At 42.8% G+C, this 17,144-nt stretch overlaps 1 protein-coding gene across 1 annotated transcript in view; it reads right to left on the bottom strand.

Annotated features, from left to right (window-relative positions):
* The window catches only part of LOC142750416 (uncharacterized), a 372,136-nt gene that overhangs the window by 182,220 nt on the left and 172,772 nt on the right, over positions 1 to 17,144 (bottom strand). Inside the window, exons 67-69 of the mRNA XM_075859419.1 lie at positions 9,214 to 9,294; positions 8,870 to 8,923; positions 6,891 to 6,935 (exon numbers count right to left, since the gene is read on the bottom strand). Coding sequence (XP_075715534.1) covers positions 6,891 to 6,935; positions 8,870 to 8,923; positions 9,214 to 9,294 — 180 coding nt within the window. The remainder of the gene's footprint in view (positions 1 to 6,890; positions 6,936 to 8,869; positions 8,924 to 9,213; positions 9,295 to 17,144) is intronic.

The raw sequence follows: 17,144 nt of genomic DNA, 5'->3' as shown, positions 1-17,144 counted from the left end.
ATGCTCCTGCAACCTTTCAGCATTTTATTAATGATATCTTCAAGGACTTGTTAGATCAGTTCGTAGTCATCTATCTGGATGACATATTAATCTTTTCTAATTCTGCAGAAGAACATCAGAATCATGTGAGAATGGTGTTGGAGCGTCTGAAAGCATATCAACTCTATATCAAGTTGGAGAAATGTGAATTCCATCAAACGGAAATACAGTTCTTGGGTTATATCATTTCTCCCCTAGGATTACACATGGATTCTAGCAAGATTCAAGCAATTAGAGACTGGCCAACTCCAAAAAATGTGAAAGAGGTCCAACGATTTGTAGGATTTGCTAATTTCTACAGACGTTTTATCAAGAATTTTTCGGCCATTATTACACCAATTACCCAATTAACAAAGAAAGGGATACCTTTTGTGTGGTCTCCTCAGACACAAGATGCTTTTTTCAATCTGAAAACAAAATTCACAACAGCCCCTATACTGGTTCATCCTAACCCTGAAAAAGTGTTTATTGTTGAAGTGGATGCTTCAGACGGGGCAATAGGGGCTATTCTATCACAGAGAACTGGAGAGAAAGATTTGCTGCACCCTTGTGCTTACTTTTCTCGAAGTTTGAGTTCTGCTGAAAAGAATTATGACGTGGGGAACAAGGAACTCCTAGCCATCATTGCTGCTTTCAAAGAATGGAGACATCATTTAGAAGGCACAGCTCAACAAATAGTGGTTCTAACTGATCATCGTAACCTTGAATTTGTTAGATCTGCCAAATGTTTGTCTCCCCGCTATGCCCGGTGGAGTCTGTTTCTAAATCGTTTCAACTTTGTGATCTCTTACAGGCCTGGTTCCCGAAATGGTAAGGCCGATGCCTTATCTAGGTTGATCTCCAATGACTCCTCCTCGACAGTACCACCAACAACTATTCTTTCCGAGTCCAATTTCCTGGGGGTGATCCATAGCAAGGACTTGCTTGATGAGATAAAGGAAGCCTATGAGACCGACCCAATTCTTTTGCACCCACCAGATGAAGTGTCCCTAACTTTCAAAAATTAAGTATGGACTAACAAGCACTGCATTTACGTTCCAGAAACTGTAAGATTAAACGTGCTAAAATTAATGCATGACTCTAAACTAGCAGGTCACAAGGGGATTCAGAAAACACAAGAATTTCTTTCCCGCTTCTTTTGGTGGCCCAATTATCAAAAGGATGTAAAGAAATATGTTTCTTCTTGCAACACATGTGCCATGTACAAAACTCCTCGTACCTCACCCATGGGATTATTGCAGCCTCTGTCAATTCCATCTCGTCCTTGGGGATCTATCTCTATGGACTTTATTGTCGACTTACCAGTCTCCAAAGGGAAGAATTCCATCTTAGTAGTGGTTGATCGGCTCACTAAAGCAGCCCATTTTATTCCTTGCCCTGGACTACCTTCTGCTAAAGAGACTGCTGATCTTATAATTCAGAATGTGTTTCGTCTTCATGGAATACCAGATGAAGTGGTTTCGGATCGCGGAGTACAATTCACATCAAGATTCTGGCGGAGTTTTTGCACAGCACTCGACATAAATGTCAGTTTGTCTTCTGCTTGTCATCCCCAGTCTAATGGTCAGACTGAGCGCACAAATCAAACGTTAGAACAGTATCTCCGATGCTACATCTGCCATTTACAGGATGACTGGGTCGATTTGCTTCCAATGGCGGAGTTCTCCTACAATAATTCTCAGAATGCCTCCACTAAACAAACACCGTTTTTTGCAAATTTGGGTTACCATCCCAGTATTCTTCCTAATCTTCCCAGAGAAACTTTTATTCCTGCAGTGACTGACAGAATACAATCACTTCAACAGAATCTGGAAATGCTAAAAATTACATTATCAATTGCCCAGGAGAAATATAAGGAAACAGCAGATAAATCTCGTAGACCTTCTCCAACCTTCAAAGTGGGAGATGAAGTATGGCTTTCCACCAAGAATCTGAAACTTCACTTACCTTCAGCAAAATTGGGCCAAAAATTTATTGGTCCTTTTAAAATTATTGGACAAGTAAACTCAGTGGCTTTTCGTCTCAAACTTCCCAGACCAATGAGAATACACCCAGTGTTCCATGTATCCCTACTGAAACCTGTTGTTCCAAATCCATTTCCAGGACGCCACCTGCCTCCCCCTGATCCTATCGAAGTTGATGGACAAGAACATTATACTGTTGAAAACATCCTGGACTCCAGGATATTCAGAAATCGGTTGCAATATCTAATGAAATGGCAAGGATATGGCCCTGAGGATAATTCGTGGGAACCCGTAGGCAATCTCAATGCTCCTCGACTAGTTAGGGAATTCCACCAAAGATATCCAGATAAACCAAGTCAAACATCGTCCTGAGGCCGCTGTCGAAAGGAGGGAGTAATGTCAGGATTCTGTTGTTGTACTGCAAAATTACCACTAGTGGCCGCTGTTTTACACTTTGAAGAATTGTGCTGCACTTTTACTCCTTACCACTAGAGGCTGCTGTTTTGCCCTTAAACCTGCCCTTAACCAAGATGGCAAATGTTGCATCGTGTGAACCATCTTGTTTCCTGTTTGGGCCTACTTCAGACCACATGGAATACCAAACAGTGCTTGAGTATTGTGACTTGTTTCCAGTCTCCTGCTCCTGAGAACTGTCTTTGCCAGACTGTTCCTACTTCCTTGCTATTTACTTCTACTCGTGTTCCACCCTCCAAGCACTGTTCCTGGGGACGTCTCACCGGGTTCTGCACTGTGCTCCGCTCGCTACTTCTGACCATAGGATTCCAGCAGTGTTCGCCAGTATCGTAACACAGGGTATAGTCAGTAGCTTGATCAAACACATGGAGACATGGAAAGTCACAAGCAAAGTAAACAGAACCAACCCAGACTTAAATACTCCACCCTTCAATCCGATAGGAAGAAAGACAGAGAAGTGGAATAGGCTCAACAACCAAAACCAGAACTGCCCAGAAGCTAGACCAGTAGCCATAGCAATCTTAAAGGGATGGACGTTTCCTAACAGTGTTGCCTGGAACCTGTATCCCTAAATTAATCAGTCCTGCCCCCAAATTAAATACTCCATCCTAAACACTAATGTATATATGATAGTATTCCTCACAATAATACAGCCATGCACTTACCAAATAATACCAATATACAAGGGTCCAATAATACCTCCACACCCCATGACCAGCCCAATAATGCCGCCACACTATAAAAACATATTTCTGCCACCAAGACCCATACAACCAATAATATCACTGTACACTGCCCATACAGTGGTCCCATACCAGTTTTACACTGGCCCTCTGAAGAGTATTGTCACGCTGTGAATGCAGTGCAATAAATACAGTACAATAAATACAGTGATTCACAGGTGACATCAACTCTGATTGGACTAGTTCTTTTTCCATTTTCTTTTCATCCGACTGATAGGCTGGGTTCACACGAGCACATTCCGTCCGTAATGGACGGAGCGTATTTCGGCCACAAGTCCCGGACCGAACACACTGCAGGGAGCCGGGCTCCTAGCATCATAGTTATGTACGATGCTAGGAGTCCCTGCCTCGCTGCAGGACAACTGTCCCGTACTGTAATCATGTTTTCAGTACGGGACAGTAGTTTCACGGAGAGGCAGGGACTCCTAGCATCATACATAACTATGATGCTCGGAGCCCGGCTCCCTGCAGTGTGTTCGGTCCGGGACTTGCGGCCAAAATACATTCCGTCCATTACAGACATAACATGCTCGTGTGAACCCAGCCTCACAGCCATGATGACTTCTCCCAGACATGACTCATCCCTGCAGAGTTTGGTGCCCAGATACATTTAGCTTTTTGCTTTTCTAGCACAGCCTCACCATGTGCAGAAACTTCCTTTCCTGCCACTGACTTCCCCAGTGACCTACTACTGCAAAAACAGTGCCATACAGAGAGTGCATTCAAAAATAATAGTGGCAAAAAGATATTGCCCCACGCTGTAATAGTGCCCCTTTAGTGGCCCACACAGTGCAATACACAGTAATAGTGCTCCACATAGTAATAGTGCTCCTTTGTGGCCAACTAACTTTATTAGTCCTCTCTTTGTGTGGCACATAATAATAGTACCCCCATACAGTGATGATGCCCCCTTAGTGCCCACTTAAAGTAATATTGGCCCTTAGTACCCCACATAATAAGAATTCCCGCTTAGTGCCCCCACATACAAATGATGCCCCATTAGCACCACCCTCACTGTAATAATGCCCCCTTAGTACTACTCACACAGTAAAGATGCCATCTTAGTGTCCCCCTCACAGTAATTATGTCCCGTTAATGCTCCCACACAGTAAGGATGCCCCCTTAGTGCCTCCCCACAAAGAAATAGTGCCCCTTAAAACAATAAAGGTAATACTTATCCTGTTGCATCCTGTTTTAACAGTAAATTTGGTCCTAAGAAAATACTAGTACCTTTTTAATAGGATGTAGAAACGTAGCGTGTACCTAGTGTCATGTCCATGGCCGCGGGCCGTCAGGTTCACTCACCTCCTGACGGCCACAGCCATGGGTCTGCGAGAGCTGGCCCCAGTCTTCTCCTCAGGAGAAACCAGCGCTCACTTCCACTTACCTTGGCCGGGTCCCGTAGGGTGCGCGGGCACGCTCATGCCTGCTCTTAAAGGGCCAGCATGCACACCGGAGTTCAATGTCTAAATTTGCCCATGAGTACCCTGGACTATAAGAAGGGCCCAACTCCTTCCTCCCATGCCTGAGCGTTGTTGTCGTACCCTAAGTTTGTCTAGCAAATGGTCTCCTAGTGTTTCCCAGTTCCCAGTGTTCCCCGTTCCTGTACCTGTATCCCGTGCTACCTGGTCAATTGCCATGCTGAGCTGTAGTCGTGCTGTGCTGTATTCCACGCCTGTTCTGTTACACCACGCCTGACGTCTGCCTAAGTCTCAGCCGAGCCGTCATTGCTACTGTCCGAGCTGCCACAGGTACACTATACGAACTATAGACTGTGACCTGTGTCCTGTTGGCCAGTTGCCATACCGTCAAGGCGGTACGGCCCAGTGGGTCCATGCACCCAACGTGACACCTAGCCTAACAGATGCTAAAGACACAATACCTGAGCATTGTTATTCCATTGTTTAAAATGCAAATAGCACAGAATGAATTGGTAGCCATGTTCTTGAAAGGGGAATTCATGAAAAATAGGTAAAGCAAACCCTACTATATACTGTATATTGCATATTTGTGCAAAATATTCTCATATAACAAAACATGTCTGAAGTAAAATACTCTAAGGCTGTGTTCACATCTTTGTTTAAGGCTCCGTCATAAAGAGGCTCTGTCACCAGATTTTGCAACCCCTATCTCCTATTGCAGCAGATCGGCGCTGTAATCTAGATTAGGGTATGTTCACACGGCCAAATTTCAGACGTATACGAGGCGTATTATGCCTCGTTTTACGTCTGAAAATATGGCTACAATACGTCGGCAAACATCTGCCCATTCATTTGAATGGGTTTGCCGACGTACTGTGCAGACGACCTGTTATTTACGCGTCGTCGTTTGACAGCTGTCAAACGACGACTCGTAAAAATACAGCCTCGTCAAAAGAAGTGCAGGACACTTCTTTCAGACGTTTTTGGAGCTGTTTTCTCATAGACTCCAATGAAAACAGCTCCAAAAACGAGTTGGTAAAAAAATGAGTTGGTAAAAATGCGAGTTGGTAAAAAACGTCTGAAAAGCAGGGTCTGTTTTCCCTTGAAAACAGCTCTGGATTTTCAGACGTTTTGGTTGACTACGTGTGAACATACCCTAAGAGTAACGTTTTTTTGTTTTTTTAAAACGAGCATTTTTGGCCAAGTTATGACCATTTTTATATTTATGTAGATGAGGCTTTCTAAAGTACAACTGGGCGTGTTTAAAGTTAAAGTACAACTGGGCGTGTATTGTGTATGTACATCTGGGCGTTTTTACTTCTTTTACTAGCTGGGCGTTGTGAATAGAAGTGTATGATGCTGACGAATCAGCATCATCCACTTCTCTTCACAACGCCCAGCTTCTGGCAGTGCAGACACACAGCGTGTTCTCGAGAGATCACGCTGTGATGTCACTCACTTCCTGCCCCAGGTCCTGCATCGTGTCGGACGAGCGAGGACACACCGGCACCAGAGGCTACAGTTAATTCTGCAAACGCCGATGCTGCTGCAGAATCAACTGTAGCCTCTGGTGCCGATGTGTCCTCGCTCGTCCGACACGATGCAGGACCTGGGGCAGGAAGTGAGTGACGTCACAGCGTGATCTCTCGAGAACACGCTGTGTCTTTGCACTGCCAGAAGCTGGGCGTTGTGAAGAGAAGTGGATGATACTTCTATTCACAACGCCCAGCTAGTAAAAGAAGTAAAAACGCCCAGATGTTACACACAATACACGCCCAGTTGTACTTTAACTTTAAACACGCCCAGTTGTACTTTAGAAAGCCTCATTTACATAAATATAAAAATGGTCATAACTTGGCCAAAAATGCTCGTTTTAAAAAAAAAAAAAAAAACTTTACTCTTATCTACATTGCAGCGCCGATCTGCTGCAATAGGAGATAGGGGTTGCAAAATCTGGTGACAGAGCCTCTTAAGCCTGCGTTGCAGATTTCAGAAAAAATAGCTCAGCATGTTGCACTATTGTTTCCTGTAAAATGACAGACAACATGACAGAGACCCGACTAAATTAAAGTCGATGGAGTCCACTGGGTGCTCTTGGTGTCCGTTACGTGACGAATCTGTCACACATTGAATTAGATTTTTCTGCTTATATAACGAAACAGAAAAACAGAATTTCTAGCGCAAGTGTGAACATAACCTAAGCTTGTTTTAAATAAATAGAGTAGGACATTAGAGAGTTAAAAGACTACCTTCTGTGCTTTGTCTCGTTGAGGTCCTGAACGTCTTTTTCCTTCCTATTGTAATAAATCAATATTTCAATAGTGTATCTATTTGTACTTTTAGTTTAAAATGGACATTATTAACATTTTAAAAGCTATTACTTAGGATCTTGTACATCATGTTTGGAAGAGTCGCTCTCCTGTTTGTCTCTTTTTATCAAAAGGAGGATGGAATTTCAGCACAATGGAGATGTGGCTAACATATCTTACTGAATGTTTTTCACTTGTGCTGAAATCCGATCCTCCTTATGAAGAAGAAAAAAAAAGATGTACAGGAGATGATGCAATCAAACAATAGGACAGCTGCAGGGAAATCTAATTTTCCAAAGCTGCTGTCAGATATGCTGGCAATATAGACTGCTTATAATAGACCAAGGAAATGTAGGTTATAGATTTTGCAGGGGCCACTGGGAATTCCCCACATCTTCCTAGTTCTAAGTTTGGAAAGCTTCTGTGGCTAATTGCTATTTTTAAGAAATTGCACATAACACAATTCAGTGTGCCCTCCAGGATATTGCACTCTAGAGTTAATGCTTCCAAAATATGGACACAGCTGGGCTCATTGATCCTTATTAGTATGTTGTTTTAACTCTTTCCTTTCAAGAGCACACAGCTAAGAGGGTACCCCCTATACCCCCTGTTGTCAAGAAAAAACCATCTCTAGTTACAGAGCAGAGGAGATGGACTGCAGGAAGTAGGAAGTAGGGAAGTGTCTCTTCAAAGCCTGCTCGTAGGAGTCTATGGAGAGGGGTGGAGGGATTAGGAGAGGGGAGTAGGAAGAGACACAGACATGATGCCCATAGAAGTCTATGGGGAGGGGGAACAGGAGGAGGCAGAAGGAAGACACAGACACGCTTCACATAGAAGTCTATGGAGATGGGAAGAGGAGCAGGAGCAGAGAGAGAGAGAGACACATAGACACGCTGCCCATAGTAGTCTATGGAGAGGGGAGGAGGGAGCAGGAGCAGAGTGAGAAAGAAACACACAGATGTACTGCAGCTTCCTGGCAAGTGTTACTGTCTGGATCCTCAGCTACATGGGCCAGAGCGCTTCTATTGCGGTGCCGTAGACCTCGGCCAGAGCAAAGCTCCTAATATCACTGTCCATAAATGGACCGTAGACCCCTGCCAGAGCACTTCTGATGCTCTGACCGGGGAGTCCTGCATTGCAAATCTCCTGACATCATTGTCCATATATGGACAGTGACATATTGTTCATATATGGACAGTGACATCAGGGGCTTTCCCAGGGCACAGCACTTCAAGTAGTGCTTTGCTTGGGGGTTCGGGCGATGTATCCCACTGTATTCTTATACAGTGGGATACGTTGCAGCCTCCCATCAGAGGTATACATTGAGAGTCCCGACATATACTTCCGACAGAAGGAAAAAACGCAATGTGAACATTGCCTAAGCTGTGCGCGCGCTCGAAAGGAAAACAACAGTTATAACATCATACTAACAAGGATCAACAAGCCTAAAACAGGCTGTGTTCACATGTAGTCAGTTTGCATTTTTTGCTGTGATTTTCGCAAACTCATGACAAAATGGCAAATTTATCCAGAGATTTTCCAAAAATGTCACCAAAAAAATGCAGAAAGACTGCAATGTGTAAACACAGCCTAACAGCTCAACCTGTCTGCTGAGTTTGACCATTTTAATTTGATCATTTCCAGAGTGCACACCATAGGAGTAGTGGTGAGGACACATGCAAACAGTTGGATGAATCTTTTTTATCTTTGTCAATCTCTGACTTTACTAATCAACAAAGACGACAGGGGAACATGTAAGGAAAAAAATAACACCAATGTTTCAGGAATGAAAGTTAAGATTTGAGTCGTAGCAAAAGTGTTTTTAGTTTTAGTTTAGTTTATGTTGTAAAAATTGCCATCTCATACCCTTACCTTTTATAGTACAGAAATGTATAAAAACACAGTCGAGTTTTACTAACCTTCTCTTTCTTGGAGGATGATGGTATCTGGCCTTCTTCCTCTGCATGTTCACTCTAAAGGAAATATTAATCATTAATCATTGTTTACTTGACATAAAACATGTGCTTCAGCTGTAGCTGGATTATTACGTACCTTTTTCCTTCTCCAACCCTGAGGACCCGGGTATGACTTAGAAACATAAGAAGAAATTTTACCACCAGTGAAATATATTAAATTTTGAACACATCAGTAATGTGCACTATATCTATCTATGTGCCATTTCTTGTTAACCTTTTATTTTGTGAAACAATCACACTGCAAAACTTTTGTAATAACAAGTAAATCAAGACATTGTGGATCTTACAATTCTCTCTTGCTCCTCAGGTACCATCCTTCTGGTTCGACTTTTTCCAAGTGCTACTGTTCTACTGACTCTATCATTCTGCTTTAAGATAATAATAATAATAATAAAAAATAATAATTATTAATATAACGTTATTGTTAATTAGCTATAAAATTGATCTTACCAAAAGATCTTACTGTTAAATTCTATTCGAACAACATTTAATTTTGACATATAGATTATATTTAAACTTAAAAATACCTGTAGACAAACAATATCATACACTAAGTATGAGGGTATGTTCACACGGCTTATTTTCGGACGATTTTCGGGCCGTAAACGGCCGGAAAATTGGAAACAGAACACCTCCAAACATCTGCCCATTGATTTCAATTGGAAAACGGCATTCTGTTCTAATAGGCCATTTTTTATTTTTCAAAACGGCCGCAAAAAGAAACGGTCACGAAAAAGAAGTGCATGTCACTTCTTGAGCTGTTTTTGGAGCCGTTTTTCATTGACTCTAAAGAAAACCAGTTAAAAAAATCAGCCATAAACGCAGCTAAAAACGCGAGTAACTTAAAAAAACTCTGAAAATCAGGAGCTGTTTTCCCCTGAAAACAGCTCCGTATTTTCAGATGTTTTTGGTTAAGCGTGTGAACATACCCTTAGTATCATGATCTGAATGCAAAAATACTTACTTTTTTTTATAATTGCTGTGATAGTGCCAGTATACCTTGTTGTAGAGCTCAACTTGTTGCAGTATGACTTATTGCAGAGCTTTCAGTAGGGCTGGCAATGATTGAGCTATATTACCTATAATCCATTGAAAAGGGAAATCTGTTAGCAGCTTTCAGGCCTCAAAATGCTGACAGAGCTATATATTGGCAAGGGCATTGTAAACATACCTTTTATTTTGGTCATGCAAGTTCGAGAAACTGACGTTTGATTTCCCCGCTGCCACGGTTGCATGTGCCACTCTCTGCTCTAAGTGACGGCTCTAGCGGCCACTCAGGAGACCGTTAAAGCCATCACTTAGAGTAGAAGGGCAGGGCTGGCAGCGTGAAGTCAAAAGAGCCAAGGAGCACTTCCACATCAGGTGCCCTGCCTCAGCAGCTCTTGCGACTGCAGCGCCGGGGGAATTAAACATCGGATTCTCGGACAAAAGCAATATTTACAATCCCCTGTATCGCTCTGTCAGCAGTTTTGAAACCTCAAAACTGCTAATAGATTCCCTTTATATGATGACAGCCGGGCTCCTTCTCTAACAGTAGTGATCAAAGTTTCCTTCGATCACGGCTGTTTAACCCCTTAAGTGCTGTGCCCAATAGCGATCGCTGCATTTAATTAGTTTACAGAGGGAGGGAGCTCCCTCTGACCCATCGGTGACCCACAAATGCGATTGCAGGTCTCCAATGGGGTGCCATGGCAGCCCTGGGGCCTATCAAAGCCCCCAGGATTGCCCTACTTATATGCCTATTAGGCCGTGCCGGAGGCATGGCCTAATTGCCTGTCAGACTTACACTGACAGGCAATAATGCTTTGGTATACTAAGCATACCAAAGCATTATATCTACAATTAAAAGATTGCACAGTGAAACCCCTTAATGGGACTGAAAAGATAAGAAATTAATGTTAAAAAAAATGATTAACAAATATGCACAGTAAAAATGTTTTCCATTAAAAAGTGGTTTTATTTAGTAAAAGTGTAAAAATACACATATATGGTATCGTTGCGATCATAATGACCCAAATAATAAAGTTAACATGTAATTTTTGAGTGAACAACCGTAAAAAAAAAGCAAAAAACAATGGTGGAATTGCTATTTTTTTCATTGCCCCCCAAAAAAGTCATAATAAAAGTTAATCTATAAATCCCATGTACCCCAAATAGTACTAATAAAAACGACGTCTCGTCCCGCAAAAAACAAACCCATATATGGCTATATTGACGGAAAAATATAAAAGTTATGGCTCTTGGAATGTGGCGATGCAAAAACAAATAATTTTAGTTCAAATGTGTTTTTATTGTGCAAAAGTAGTAAAACATAAAAACCCTCTACATATGTGGTATCGCCGTAATCGTACCGACCCATAGAATAAAGGTAACATGTTATTTACGCCACAGGATAAACGGCGTAAATTTAAATAGAACAAATGGCGGAATTGCTGCTTTTTTTTCTACCCCCCCCCCCAAAAAAGTTAATAAAAGTTACTCAAAATACTATATGTACCCCAAAATAGTGCCATTAAAAAACACAACTAATCCTGCAAAAAACAAATCCTCATACAGCTATTTCTACAGAAATATAAAAAAAATCATAGCTCTTTGAATGCGAAGATGGAAAAAATAAAAAAAATGCTTGGTCATTAAGGCCTAAAATAGGCTAGTCACTAAGGGGTTAAGAGTTAGAAGTTTCTTCTCCCAAGCCCTGAAAACATTAGTTGGACATTTTGAAGAAGGGAATTTAAAAAAAACTATTTAAAAAAGAATCCTTTATTATTTCTAAACAAAACTCAAAAATAAACAACATGGCTGTAATTTTGCCGCAATAAACTCACAAGTAATTGCAACATTGTAACATTTGGAAGGTGGATTCCTCAGAGAGTGGTTCTGGCAGCAACCAGCACACAGACTAAAAAGCTATTAGTCTTCCCCAAGGTGCCTTGCAGTTTGAAGGACTTAAGACTTTGTCTCTGTTGACTTGTGATGCTAACTGGCACTTGGCAAATGCCATGGTCTATTATTTGCATACAAGCAAAATAGGAACAGGCAGAGATTGTTAGCCGAATAAACACTAGTGAAGTCAGGAACAAGCCATGGTCATGGCTCAGGGGTGTACTAGCAGATTCAGAAACAGGCTGAGGCTGTGTTTTACAAAGTCAAACCATGCATGGAAGAGTTAGGAACAGTGAAGGAAGAAACACTTAAACATTCACAAAGAGTGAAGGCAAGGGCAGATAGTCCAAGTGACTGGAATTGGAAGCACACATGTAGAGGTATAGACAAAAGGAACCAGAGGAGAAGAGGCACTTAAAGGGAACCTGTCACCAGCATTTTAGCTATAAAGCCAGCAATACCTGGTGAAAGTGGGTGAAAAATCATTGTCATCTAAGCTATAAATATGTTCTAAGTAAGCTCTGTAACTTTAGTATTCAGTTTTTCAGTGGTCCCAAGCCATATGCAAATGAGCAGAAAAGAGTCAAATCTTCATCTGAAAAGAGTCAGATTTTCATTCCTCCAGCATCTCAGAGTGGACTCCACCTCCTTCTTTTTGATTGACAGCTCCTTAGCCAGTCAGGGCCGGACAGGTGGCAACGGTGGGCGGGGTTAAGAAGCTGCATCCCAGAGGGAAAAATAATTAACATAAAAGGCGGGAAGAGTTTAAACGACGATATTTACAGACAGAGGAAGACTTCAGGAAAGAAGAGAACAGGAACGCACTCTGGACAGCTGCGGCCATTGAGGGGTCAGGTGAGTTTAACAGGTAAGATGTTGATGACAGGATCCCTTTAAGGAACACTGCTGGATCAGCAGTATGGAAGCAAAGACTTTGAGATATGTTATATTGTGGAAACAGATTAGGAAGATCTTAAACTCCTTTTGATCCACTGAAGAAGTAGAATAGCAAGCAGAAAGGAAAGAAGAAAATACTTTCATCTTTGTATCTTAATACATATCAGCAACCCTGGTTTACCCTAAGAATTTGCTCAGTGGACTAGGTATTATAGATGTAAGGAAGATTTAGCTAGACTGCTTATATTCTGCAGAAGGCTCACAAGAAATGGATAACACACTGTACTCCATAATCTGACACTTTTTAGAAACATCATAGAATTTATATACTCCCTTCTTCTGCCAGAAGGGAAATGCAAATGCGGAAATCAGGCTATAGCATGATATAATGGGCAAGTTTTGTAACCATGTCAACAATTACCCAGGTATCATGGACCATGACTCCTCAGTAGAAGGCCTGGGGGGAAGGAGAAGACCTGAAAGAAGTTCATAGTTGTCTACAAGTCTTCTTTGCATGCAAGCAATACATGCTGTTTGTAGACCCACTGGGCTACTCTGCCGGATTGGTGTACGGCCACTTTTAACGGGCATTGGTTAAGCAGCGTCCCCGGTCTTCACATTTTAACCCCCCTACTGGGATCTGGTCTTCGCTGCAGGGAGGCTGCCATGTCGCTACCTCTTGAGGTGGTACCTGTGGAGTAGCTGCTGGCCAAACAGAAGCTAGGCAGACACAGGCAAATAGTACCTTGGTGGTAGCAGGATACAGGCTGGTGCCAAATTACTGGATGCAGGCTGGTGCCGGATCATTGGAAGCAGGCTGGTGCCGGATTACTGGAAGCACGCTGGTGGCGGATTACTGGAAGCGTGCTGGTGCCGTATTACCAGAAGCACGCTGGTGACGAATTACTGGTAGCACCCACATGGTACAGGATACTGACAGGTTACCGACAAGGATATGGGAAACCAACAGGTAACTGTTTTAGGATACGAGATACGCAACCGTCGCAGGATAATGCAAGGTTTGTTTTGCTTTACTCACTTATAACGCCCTGGGTGTGCAGGGAGAGGCTGGGGATACTTTTACTGGTGCGCGCCAGAGTGTGTGCGTGCACCCTACAGGCACACTACAGGGGAGGAGGCAGGTAGCAGAGCGTGCCATCATCCCTGAGTAGGGAGACGTCGGTGAGCATGAACAAACCACCGGCTGCCGGTAGAAGAGAGATGCCAGCAGTCAGCGGCCGCTGGAGCTACAGTACCCCCCCATTACACCCCCTCCTTTTAGGTCTGGAGCGTAGGAGGAACTTCTTGACAGCTGGGGCATCAATGTTTTCTTCAGGTTCCTAAGATCTCTCCTCGGGACCAAAACCTTTCCAGTCCACAAGTCTCCCTTCTCAGGGACGCCAGCGAGCATGAACAGACCGACGGCCGAAGACGCAGACAGTAGAGAGATGCTGGCGGTCAGCGGCCGTCGACACTACACATGCATCCTAAAAGTCTTTCTGATGCTTTTGAAATTATAAGAGTTAGTATTTATTTTAAATCCAGTGGCCAGCAAAAAGAAGCTTAAAAGCTAGAAGCTTGGCAGAAACAAAGAGGGATAGGAGGGTCAGCACCTGTGACTGCTTTAATGCATGCAGGCAGGGCCGGCCTTAGGATAGATGGCACCCCGTTTGAAATTATCTTTCGGCGCCCCACCCCATTATTTTAAAAAAATGCCCCATAAAAAAATTATAATGCCCCTCTAGTGCCCACATACAATATAATAATAATATTTTATAATATAATATATGACAAGCCGTTGAAACTAATGCAAAAGACGCAGGCAAAAATGCACCGAACGAACGCCGCAGGTATTTTCTGCCTCCTATTAATTTTAATTGGAAGTCAGAGGTGGAAACCACTTGAAGACCATCAGCCTCCACTCACAGTAAAATGACCATCAGCCCCCCACTCTCAGTAAAATGACCATCAGCCCCCCACTCTCAGTAAAATGACCATCAGCACGCCACTCACAGTAAAATGACCATCAGCCCACCACTCACAGATTCCTCCTGTAGATAGTGCCACACAGCCCCTTGTCAAAAGACGGTGCGTAAAATAACAGCATCATCAAAGAAGTGCAGGACACTGCTTGGGACATGATTTGAGCCATTTTTCATTGACTTCAATGAAGAACAACTCCAAATTATGGCCGTAATTGACGCCTCGCAAAACGCGAGTACGAGCAATTACGTCTGAAATGCAGGAGCTGTTTTCTCCTGAAAACAGCACCGTAATTTAATCCGTAATTGTCGTTATCGTGTGCACATACCCTTATAGTGACCATTGTCACTAATAAGGCTATGCTCGGTCTAGTAAGACCCAGCAGCAGTCTGCCACTAACGGCATCCCGGCGATCATGAGACGAGTCACATGATCACCGGGACCAATAGAGGCAGCGGCGCTGCCTCTATTCATATACACAGCTCTCATTGAGCACTGTGTAGAAGAGATCAGAGAAGATGGAAGCAGCGAAAGCTGCTTCTATAGTCACCTAAGGGTCCCCGGCAGTCACTGACTGCCGGAGACCTGACATTCAGCTGCCCGATCGCTCGGGCAGCAAGCTAAAACCTGCGCCGTAATAGTCTATGGCGCGGGTTTTAAGGACCCTGACCGCCGGCCGTAAATACACAGCCCACGGTCGAGAACCGGTTAAAATACACTGGGCTGGTGCTGGGACAAAATATTTCCTGACCATCTACTGAGGATGCATCAACCTAAAAAAACTTCTAGCAATGTGAGAGTAAGACAGGAGACAAAATGATAAACACCACCTTAGGATGTTTGGAAACAGAATTACCAGGATGTAACTTGGGATGAATAGCACACTGGTTTACAAAAACTCTTCATTGAGATTGGGGCTGGCAGCAACTGAGGCACAAGTCAAACAAGCTCTGGTGGTGGTGCACTCGAGGGGACTTACAGATCACAGGCCTTGGCCTTTAGGCTGGGTTCACACTGAGTTTTTTGACGTGGAAACCGTGCCGCAAAACGCGCCAAAAAACGTCCGAAAATGCTTCCCATTGATTTCAATGGGAGGCGGAGGCGTTTTTTTACCACGAGTGGAAAAACCGGCTCGCAAGAAAAAGAAGGGACATGCCCTATCTTTGGGCGTTTACGCCTCTGACCTCCCATTGACATCAATTGGAGGCAGAGAAAGTGTATTTTGCTGCGTTTTATGCCTGCGGGCAAAAAACGCCACAAAAAACTCAGCGAAAATCGGAATCTTGAGGCAGATTTTCCTCCTGCAAAAAACTCAGTGTGAACCCAGGCTTAGGGGGATAGCAGGTGCAGATTGTCACTAAGGCTACATGAGCGTTTACATGAAGAGGAACAAGACAAGGTCATGGGTTACAGATGTGTTAAAGTCAGAAAGATGGTGAGGTCATAACTCACAGGCATAACAGCAAGTCAGGAAAAGGCTGAGGCTATGGGCCACCAGTTTACAAGCTATGACGGAAAGAAAGCAAAAATAAACTGTGGGATGCAAAAAAAACTACAGGAACAAAACATTTGATCTGGCAAAAAGTAAAGGTCAAGGCTGATCTTAAACTGTGTCTGCTTACAGGGAAGCTGCAGACCATTTAATTTCCAATATCAGATCTCTCCCACTCATAGCAAGAGCAAATCTGATATCAAATGTATATTAGGAAATAACGGTATATGCAATTTGTTTATATCAAAGTGTAGTTAACCAAAAGAACATAACAACTGAAATCTGACAGCAGTGAGCATGTAGATAAATACAAGTAGTGTAAGGACTTTTCTGCTTTGGACATGATGTAAGCCATTTCTTAGAAAAAGCTTGTCAGAAGAGACCTAAGAGCAGATCAATGAAGCCCAAGTTATTCCCCTGGAAGTTTTCTTAAATGTTTGTTTGGGACAATGCTTGAGAATAATTCTGTCTGGACTGAGATAAACTGTATTATATACCTCTTACAAAATCATTGATGACAGGACGACTAGGCTTTTTAAAAAATAAAGTGGGACACATGAGCTTCAATCATCTGGTTATGCCTCTATATATAAGCTAATGAGCTTTTGTTAGCAATAATGAGTTAAACTGTAAAATCTTTATGAGATGTAATTTTATGAAGGTTAATCCATTACTTTATATGCTTCAGAACGATCAGGTTTATGGGGATGACACACTTGTTAATTGATTTCCCATCTGGTATGAAGCACTGGAGCCTTGGCTCTCCAGTCTTGATGTCAGTGTATGTGTACCATCTGTAATATACCATTGCTGTCTTATCCAATTGTGAAGTTTAGAAGGTAAACAACTTCAAAATACGCAATAACCCTAGACGATTGAAATCACCAACCTGCCACTCGCATTGCATTAGAATTCCCAAATGCCTTAACATTTACCATCTAGCAAAGGATGTGAAGTCCTTGG

The sequence above is a fragment of the Rhinoderma darwinii genome, chromosome 3 (genome assembly GCF_050947455.1).
Source record: "Rhinoderma darwinii isolate aRhiDar2 chromosome 3, aRhiDar2.hap1, whole genome shotgun sequence".
Lineage (NCBI taxonomy): Eukaryota > Metazoa > Chordata > Amphibia > Anura > Rhinodermatidae > Rhinoderma > Rhinoderma darwinii.
This window is presented reverse-complemented; position numbering and strand designations above follow the sequence as displayed.